The following is a 10,542-nucleotide window of genomic DNA, read 5'->3' on the forward strand; positions in this document are numbered from 1 at the left end:
ACCATTACCAAAGACAGTCGCTTGTGGTAGTTTTAACTGAAGCACAAAATTTTCATCTGTTTGCAAAACTTTTGATGACCGCTCACTTTTACAGTTTTGAACGCAATATCATATATATTATATTAGTTCACTTTCTGAGATTCAAGTGTTCTTTTATTCTGTATAATATTCAACAGCTTTGATTGCAACGACTTAATTTCATTCAAAGTATACCGGAAATCAGTATATATATTTATTTCTTTCGAATGTCTATTTTGTATAACTATTAGTAATTTTCTTAACTACATGTTTCATTTCAGAAACTTTGGATCAGGACTTGAAAGCATCAAGAAGTGTTGTCACTCAATTACAAACTCTACCACATCACAACAGAACCATCAAAAACTCTACTGGAGATAATAAAATGAACTCAAATAAGAATATCTCTATGTATATAAATAATACAGTCAAGACGGAAAAGAAAATGGAAGACGTTAGATGGCCAAATGATGAGAAACACAGTATTTTGAGAATTGTAAATAACAATAATTATTCAGAGATGCATGAAACTAAGTCTTCAGCTAATACCGAGAAGTCAAAGGAGAAATCTAATAAACCTACATATCCAAAGAACTTCACATATCATAGAGTCACAGGTAGCATAACTTTTTCGTTATCCAAATAAATTTCCATTCAAATCTTGCCGTTACCTACTTGAAGTTTTCAGTTTTAAATGAAACATAAACGTTTAGCTATAAGTAGTACTAGCTTTTGCTGGAAAATGTTAACAATCTCTTTTTATTATATATATTTTTTTCTTATTAAATTGCATTACAACCGATTGAGATCTGATAATGGATTTGAAGAAGAGAATACAAATGTTCATTTTTCGGCGGCTTGAGCAAATTACAAAATCTCAACATAACCATTTGTTGAAAATTACAGAAAGTAACATGCAAAATCTAGTATGCAGATAAGCACCATCCTTAAGACAATAAATTCGACGTTTCACCTCGACCACCAATGCTAAAACTGCATCATGTAACATATATGTAAAAAAAATGAAAATGAATCGAGTACGTCTTTAATAGTTTAATCTCACATGGTTGTTAGTAGAACCATAAAAAATAATATATTGTGTGAAATTCCAATCTGGTAAGTCAATTCCAATGAATCTAGAGCAAGAGTATTTCACCACACAGCTGGACCGTATCGGAGATGCTCAATTCCTTAATTCCTCCGATTCGGTTTCAATGCTACAGTATTTAGCAGTAGAGAGCAGTACAAAGATAAGATTAAATCGGTTATTACTGCTGCACACTTTCTTTGTACATAATATATCACTCAATATGTCGTGTGACTGACACACAGATGGCACTGTCAAATACATACGACGTTTACGAACTACCAACTTTCAAAAAAATATGTGTAAAATTTTATGACATTTCGATCACTCAGAAAAAAGTGACAGCCATTTGAGTGAGGCTACTTTTGTTATTTTCAAAACAATGGATTCAAAACAATTTTCGTTTGTTGATTTCTCGTTGCTTTTTGACGAAAAAAAATACTGTAGAAGCTCAGCAATGACTTCAAAAGTGATATTCGGACTCTACTACATCCAAAAGAACCATTGGTTTGCTGAATTTAAACGTGGTCGTAACAGACACAAAAGATCGTTTGGTCGTCCAATTGAGGTCGTTACTCCAGAAAACATCAGAAAAAGTCAACAAATTGGTTATATCTAATCGTAAATTAAAATTGCGTTAGTTAGCTGAGGCCGTAAAGATATCAGAAGGCAGTGTGTCTACAATTATGCATAAACATTTGACCATTAGAAAGGTTTTGTCAAAGTGGGTGCCGCGTTTACTCACAGTCGATCTAAAACAACAACATATTGATGATTCAGAGCAGTATTTGCCCATGTATACACACAATAAATCATACTTTTTTCGTCGATATGGGCCCAACAGTCAGCTGGGAAGGTTTAGCTTCAGTACTACTTAGAATTATTGTATCTTTTGAATGTAAAAATCAACGGAAAACGGCCCCGTATGCCAAAGAAAAACCACTGTTTCAACAAGATAATGCACCGATTCACAAGTCGAAGGCAACGATGGTTAAATTGAACGAATTTTTTCCTCTTCTACCGTATAGTACAGATCTGGCCCACAGTGACTACTGGCTATTCGCTGATCTCAAAAAAATGCTCTCCAGGAAGCAATTGGTGAAACTGAAGCCATTTTTTAGCGTTGGAATGATTGTATTATTCTTGAAAAAGATTGCATTGATGAATAAAATCGATTTTGTGCAAAAAAAATGTGTTTTTCTTAGTTAGTCACACGATTTATTGAGTAATGAGTTATAAAATCTCTCTTAAACCTTAAAATTGGAAAATGTGTTTCTCAATCATATATGTTATAGATATTAAAGAGAATAACTGTGACCATTGAAAACATCCTTAATTTTTTTTAATCTCCTACCAACTTCTCCGATTACTTCTGTACCTTTGGTCATCAATTCTAGATCTCGTGACACATTGTAATTTCATTTTATCCAAAAGGGATTGTACGAATTTATTCTCATTTTCAGGTAAACCTGATAACACCAGCAAAAATCCGAGGGCATACATAGCTGTCTCGGTGATAGCACCAAATACAACATCAAGCAAAACTAAAGCAGTCGGAATCGAAGAGGATTTAACTTTAGAAAACGAACTACATCAGTTGAAACCATGGACCCATTTACAAAATCTAAAAGACATGGAATCAATTAGAACTAAATGGATTGTACGAAGAAACAAACAAAACAAGGAATCATAGAAAGAGAATAGCAGCAATTTGTGAATATTATAAATAGAATAATACAGGCACTAGTTTTTCTGATTAAATATGTTAATATTTTATATTTTTAAAAATTAGGAATGATGTAATTCTAGAATTAGATAGAATCAAACTTTGTGGTATAGACCAATAGTACCAGAAAGTAATTAACGTGATATGAATTAAATTTAAAAGATTAGTTAATATTTCGATCATGTGACAGCTTCATAAATTTTTAATGAAACAACGAGGCATGCTTAAATTGTAGTGAATAGTACTTAATAAACTGAAAATTATATTAGTTATCTTCCACTTTAAAATATAATTGACACACACCAATCTTTTAGATTATCGCTTGATGATTGATATCATTTAGATATTATTAACCATAGACGTATCTCTCAAAAAGGGGCCAAAGATCACGCTTTGTTTTAAAGGTGATTTCGGATTCCGAAATTCATTTATAGCCTTGAGTTTTAATTTTTACAGTTATATATTATGTGTGATTATTTATAATTCATTAGTAATATACTACAGTTGTGGCTGCAGAGCTTTAGTGGGGAACAAAAAACGGGACAGGTCAAAATTAGTGCTATACTCATCCAAAATTACGAATAATTAACTACTTGTTGTGATGGAAAAGATACTTCTGCTCGATGTTATTCCAAATAAGACTTAAGAATTCTATCTTGTAATGATTAAGTTTTGAAGACTGTACTTCTAAGTAAATTTAAACTTGTTTGATTCAAATCGAAATATCAGTTTTAATCTTGCACTATCATTAAGCCAAATTGGCAATAATTACACATTATTTCATGATAGAAGATGTGTAATAAAACTTAGAGTCGGTGAAGCTTATCATTGTGATATTTCAGGTATAATATTGGCGGTGAGAAATCGGGTTTAAGATTATATATTGTAGATTACAGATATAGCTGAGGCAATGAAACACCCATAAATGTTACTTTTCTTACCCCGGAGAGAACATGATTAGACTATTAATTTATTCTGTTAAGTTACAATGTTATTTGAGGTTAAGTGCTTCTTTTGAACAGAATCAAGTGACACCATTTTTAAATTTAAGTATGTCTCGTACCATTAATACCGCAGAAATAGGAAGAATAATATATTCAGATAAAATCAAAGTCATGTATTCATATTATCAATTTATCAACTTATCAACTTAAATGATACATTCCGTGAGACTAGAAATCCGATCACCATGCATCTTCTGTGCTTCGTTTTTCCTATTCTAAATAAGTTTGGAGAGACAGCATCTTTCCATCTTTTTCGCCTTCAATGTTGTGAGGGAACGAGGACACCATATAATCACAGTAATCTCAATGTCCAAAGCCACCGATGGGCCTAGAACCCATTTTTGGTGTGGCAAAAGACCAATTCTCCGAATATGGACGGAAATCATTATATGAGTCAAACCAAAGCATACCTAGAAGGACCTTCTGCCTGCCTTACCAATCAACTTCTCCTTTTCACAGGTGTGAAGCTCGACTTGTAACTGTTTTTTTTTAACCTGACAATCACTAAGACGTTATCTGTATGATATAGGCAACACCGATGAATGTAGAATGAGGATTTTGCAGAGGTACTTGAATACCTTTTTAAATGATTTCAGCCTCTGATAGTAGAGCACGACAAATCCCATGGACGCAACGGTATTTGTCCGCCCAATAACTTATTTATTAATAAACTTTATTAATCTATTTTCTTCAGTTAGTACTACATTGCTAAATTTCACTCAATTTCACTAAACATTAAAGTAAAAGGATATAACGTTTTATTTTCTGCTATTATTCTTTGTACGATATTCTTTCCTGTAGAGAAAGAATTTATTATTAATTTGATTATAATAGACCTTAAGTAAAATTTTATGCTCTAATATTCATAAAGAAGGTTTTTATACGTCCGACATCAAAAGTTGTACAAACTAAGTAGAATTAAAAGCAAAGTTTCCATAAAAATGCTATGGATAGTGGACATTATAATATAATATACTCACCGAGAATGTTTCTCTAATTCTTCTATATCAACCATATATTTTATTCTATCCTCTGATGTTTCTATCTATTTGGTACCAAATTCGACTTTAGATTTATTAATCCATCCTCTGTTATGCAGTCTATACTACACAAATGTCTTTTCCAACGAGTATCATCCTGTTTGACAAGTCGCCATACTCATATCCATTCCATTAAAACGAATTGTTTTATTACATTCTACATATCGCATCGAATTTGAGGGCATTGGCAAAAGATGTGGAATTAATCAACAATTTCTTTTGTTTAGTAACTGCTCTAGTTTCTCATAAAATTAGTGTTTCATAGATAAATGTGAAAATCCAAGCAAGATGACTTAAATCTCTAAGTTCCGGTATGATTAGAAACTTGAACCAATGATATAAATTTTTTTACTGTTGAAAACCTACTCTGAAAATAGCCCTTAGGTGCTGCATATCGATAATTTTTTTTAAACTATATCTTTACATGGATTGTTATAAGTTAATTAAAATTGTTAGAAACACAACTTCCTGAAGCTTCGTCAAGACGTAACCAGGTAAACTCTTACAGTCTCTTCATTTTGTAGCGCTTCCTTGTATTGTGTTCGAACCATTGAAATAGAAGTAAAGGAAGAAGCAATATTTGAAACATTTGTCTTTTAAATACAATTAATTTCATGTATTCCCAATACAATTTGAATTTAGCTGATTTCCACAAATAAAAGTAAATCTAATATAGTGACAAGAGACTATTTCAATGGAATAATATCATGTTGAAGAGCTTACAATATCTATCTAGTTATAAAAATACCCAACTCATACAAATACCTTCACAGATCGTTTCCAAGGAAACATACAGCAACAAGATTGGACTCACCATTCTACGAAAGCTTCGAAAGAAACCTTAATGATTTGCGACTCCAAATTCCCAATTTTTTGCCCAAAAAATATACAATACCCACCACCCTGGCTGCTTCCCATACCGAAATTTAATACCACCCTTAATATGACAAAATAAATGGAAATTAACCTTATTAAACCATCTTCAAAATTGAATTTCAAACTTATCACTTCTACATAAATTGCAAAATTATATGCAATATTACAAGCACTCGTTCATATTAGAGAATCAAAAAAGTCCACTTAGCTCACTTCAAACTATCCAACACCTATATACAAAGCTGAAATAGTGTACTTAAAAAATGAAGATGCCAGCGTCGAATTTATTCAATCCAAACAACATCAAACAGACCACACCAAATGAGAATATCGCGCTTAGGTACGCCTGGGTCATAAAAATTTAAGCCATAAAAATCTTCTAACACGCACTGAGTTGCCAAAATGCGAAACCTGTGATGTAGATCTTGGTGTTAAACATAAACTACTATCGCAGTGTAAACAATACGCGAAGACACAAGAAAGAAGTACGATATTTCGGTGAACTTAGACAAAAACATGGATATGTATGTACTGTAATGTAATGTCAGTTCTCTCCCTATCCTTTGACTAATAACTGTAGTTTTTGAAGCGACTAGAAACAAAATTTATTAATAATTCCTATTATTAAAATTGATTATTGTTTTAAAAACTATTTGTTATATGTTTCATTCATATTTTGAATATTTGAAATATTGGATATATTCATTTTGCATTGAAATTTTTAAAAATAATTTTAAATTCTACTCAATTTGTTTAGGTCCGTTTTTTTATAATGTTCGTGAACCTTTTTGTAAAAATTATCTTCTTCTTGTATTTAAAGAATTTTGAATTTTTATATTTGATTGTATGTTTTTCTGATATATAATGCCATTTATTTTTTTTTTATCATCTTAATGACTTTCTAATCTATTATCTAAATACTGAGGTGTCTATCCTATGTAAATAGCATAACAATTATCGCAAAGTACTTGATATATCATATTACTTCGTTTATTTTGGGATCATTTAGATTCAAATTCAGTAAAATATGTGAAATGTATTTTTTGCCATCAAATAATTTTCTGAAATACATGACTTTTTGCAAAAGAAACTAGCATTTAATATATTTAAAATTATTTAATAATGAAAAATTCTAAAGTAACATTAATTACAACGAATCCAGAAAAAATAAAAAAATAAAATTGCCAAAAACAAACAGGAGCGTAAATAAAATAAAATACTTGAAAGTTGAGACTTTTTGGTTGTATGTAGAAGGCAGTTATTCCTCCTGTACTCTTAAGTCAATGGTTGGAAAACTGTATGAAACAAGAACATGACTCTAGTGGACTGTACCTAATTGATGACAGATTCGTGTAGCACATTCTGAATTCTTGTAACATTTTTAGTGAAAGATTGACCAAATGTAGATCCAAACATTTCTTTGGTTTAAGGAGAGCGTTGATTACAAAAATATTCCTTAAGTCGTAATAATATTGCGTTGCGTTTATAATGAATGCTTTAGCTTTAAAAACGCTCTCTGTTTAACAAAGACTACATTTTTTAATCACAAAGAACAAATTTATTTATCATTTATAGATTCTTTAATTTTTTTATTCGTTCGATTTTTTAATTTAATATTGTTAAAAGAATTGAAGATATCGCAATAGTATAGTGACTACATACACGGTTTTAACTTTTCATCTGATATGCATAAACTTGTATATTTAGTACGAAATTAAAGATTTCCTTTAGTAAGTTGTGTTTTATTTATTTTCCAACAATCTCATCAAAAAATTACCATCAGTTATTTTATTAAAGCAGTAAGTATTTACTACAAACTCAAAAAACTCAAATATTTCATTTATTGTCTCAAATTTGACGGAATGGAGTGACCTAAGAAAAAAATTTACGGAGTTGATAAGTTTAAAACAAAAGAACTATGAAGCACGAACGTAACGAATTGAAATAACGGTATATCCACTTATATAAGAGATTCCTCGTCTTTAACGTGTTTAAACAAAATATGTCTTTTTCTGGAAACCGTGCGTCTTTAGGATTTACAGAATATCTTAAACCATCGGTACTCTCATCTTTTGGGGGCCAGTTTCACAAGTTTAAACCTCAAAAGTCGGCTTATACTACAGATATCGATTTTTTTCACGTTTTATAGATGGCGTTTACCGAAAAACTACAGTTACTGGTGGTCTGGGGATATTTTAAACTTAAGTTTAATGTAAAATAGAGAATCCGGCCTAACTTTTTCAAATTGTTTACATTTTTTCAATATTTTAAACGGTTTTGGTAGGATGATTTAAGGTTCACATTTAATATTGGATCAACTCGAACTAGATGATGATAAATAAATTGTCGACGCGACGAGAAAATAACTCGTTTTAGAGCAAATATTTAAATTGTCCCACTTATTTTTTAAATTTGTTGTGCTTCTATCGAAATTATTCCTTTGTATTTTTTCAAAAGGTTTACTAAAATTACTACTTCAACGTCATATAAATTGCAATTGCAAATTGTTATTTTTTCTTTATGTTTATACAACTTTCTTAATCGATCAACTGGCAGAAAAATGTCTGTTCAACTGTTACCTGTAAAATAGAGAATTAATCTTGGTTTGAACTTTAGTTTAAACTTTAATTTAATCTCTAATTCTAATTCTAGATTGTAAAATTCACCCTAAACAGCACTTATAGATTGAAATTGAATTGAAATCTCTGAAAAACTTTGCTTTTATTACTGATTTTATGTTCAAAACTTTATGTCAAGTAAACTATGCATGAAAATTTCACAAATTATTGGAACTTTTAGAATAAACAAGTCATAGGATAGGAGTCCACAAATAAATTTTGCCGGCTTTGCCCGTATCCCAATTACTATCCATAGTCAGCAACTTATTCACGATCTCAAACTAAGGCCGATAAAATATTCACTACTCAGAAAAAGGAGTGTATTTGCGAAAAAGTGGAAACTGTTTAGAAAGTTGTTTAAAAGAGGGTTTACTGAGGATCATTAATAATTTTTTACATTAAGAAAAGTTGTTACGTGCTAGGCAAACTGGCCGCGTTTGTACCGACACGATTGATTAGATTGATATATCGCAACGTCTCAAAAAAACTATTGCGGCATGAAGTGATCTGCAGTAGGACCACACGTACAAGGTACAATCTTACCCAACACGTAAGTCAAATAGGTATTATCCATTTTTCACCAATTATTCTCAATTTTGCTAATAACCCTCAATCTTAAAGTATGGAAAGTACTAATCAGAGATTATAACTAGGGAGAACTATGAGTCATTGTAAGCCTCTACTGAAAAATACAGATTCTCTGGAGTTGTATGCATTTTTTAGCTATTGTTATGAACTCGTCCACGAAATGATCGGTGAAGCCTATCCTGTTCGGTTATAATGGATGAATCTAAAGCATGGCAAAAGCGCTTATTCCCGGAAACAGTTTGATATTGTTTTTCTACATGTTTTCATTTTCCCAGCGGCTATTTGTTTATAATGGTTTTTAGAACTAATATATAGGAAGACCTTATTATTTATTTGTTTGTTTATCTACTTTCTCCAATTATTTCAGAACTTCATTTAGGTATGGATCATGATGATCCTCATAGGTCTTCGAATTGATGATGATCAAAAGTATTTTATAGTAAAAGGAAAATTCCTTTCAAAAAACCGCCAATTTCCGTCATCTGTATATGGTTCCATAAAAGAAACAAAACTACTACGATGCCTCATATAGAAAGAACTAATTCTTCTGGATTAATTCCCGAAATCATTCCATTTCATAATTCGTGGAAAGGGATCGATCCTTTGGTTAAAAAGTGTGGTAGATAGAGATGTCTTAGACGATACCCATTGGTCATATTCTATAGGGTTCTGAATATTGCTGCTGCCAATTAATTTTTAGTAACGCTGCATCTAAAGCGGAGATATGCAACTCCGCAACTTTCACATTTTTCATTCCCATTTGACCATATTCTAGACAAGGTCAATCAAGCAGCGATTCACATTCGTCACTACATATGAAGAAGTTTTATATATATTTGGTAATGAAGAAATTAGAATCTTACTTAATACTTACGTATTACTTTTTTATATAAATTAGTTTTAATAGGAATAAATTAAAATGTGTATGAGAAATAAGTAGGATTATTATATGGTAAATAATAAAATAAATTCAATGAGCTCCAAGAACATATTTGTGATTTTCAAATCAATCTATTGTTTCAAAATGTTTATCAAACAAGTCTATCAACAAGATTATACACGATACCGCCAAGGCAATCCGTTTCATAAAAAACAATTCACTTCTCTCAAATAAAAGCATAATTCGAGATTTATACAATTATATAGCGCGTCTTCAAAATCGCACATAAATTTTTTTTTAATTAAATATCTCGTTCCACAACAGCGGTATCGTTAGGTTTATTTTTGATATTAATAAGAATTTTATGTGGCACATAAAAAATGTAATAAAATAGAGTAGCTCCCGAAACAAACGTTATTGGGTGGTAATGATTAGCTCATTCCCAGCTAAATACTCGATTATGTTATGAAAGAATAATCAATAATACATGGTCTTCCAAAGTGGGGTGTTACACTTTAAATTACCTAGAGATTTTCCTTGCTGAACAGAAATTGTACCACAAGTGGGTTAAAATGGTACAAGGAGGACAAAAAAGAAAATTTCATGACAATAACTATTATTACAAAGTAATTGATCAAATTCTACCAAGAACAACAAAAAAATTGTTCTCCATTGACCGCTAAAGAATTATTGAACCAGATAAGA

At 30.9% G+C, this 10,542-nt stretch overlaps 1 protein-coding gene across 1 annotated transcript in view; it reads left to right on the forward strand.

Moving 5' to 3' along the window:
- The window catches only part of LOC130896186 (uncharacterized), a 184,039-nt gene extending 176,554 nt beyond the window's left edge, over nt 1-7,485 (forward strand). The window contains exons 5-6 of the mRNA XM_057804104.1: nt 300-635; nt 2,569-7,485. Of these exons, the coding sequence (XP_057660087.1) occupies nt 300-635; nt 2,569-2,798 (566 nt within the window). The 3' untranslated portion in view covers nt 2,799-7,485. The remainder of the gene's footprint in view (nt 1-299; nt 636-2,568) is intronic.
- The last annotated feature ends 3,057 nt before the right edge of the window (nt 7,486-10,542 follow it).

This window comes from Diorhabda carinulata, chromosome 7, assembly GCF_026250575.1.
Source record: "Diorhabda carinulata isolate Delta chromosome 7, icDioCari1.1, whole genome shotgun sequence".
In the NCBI taxonomy this organism is placed as follows: domain Eukaryota; kingdom Metazoa; phylum Arthropoda; class Insecta; order Coleoptera; family Chrysomelidae; genus Diorhabda; species Diorhabda carinulata.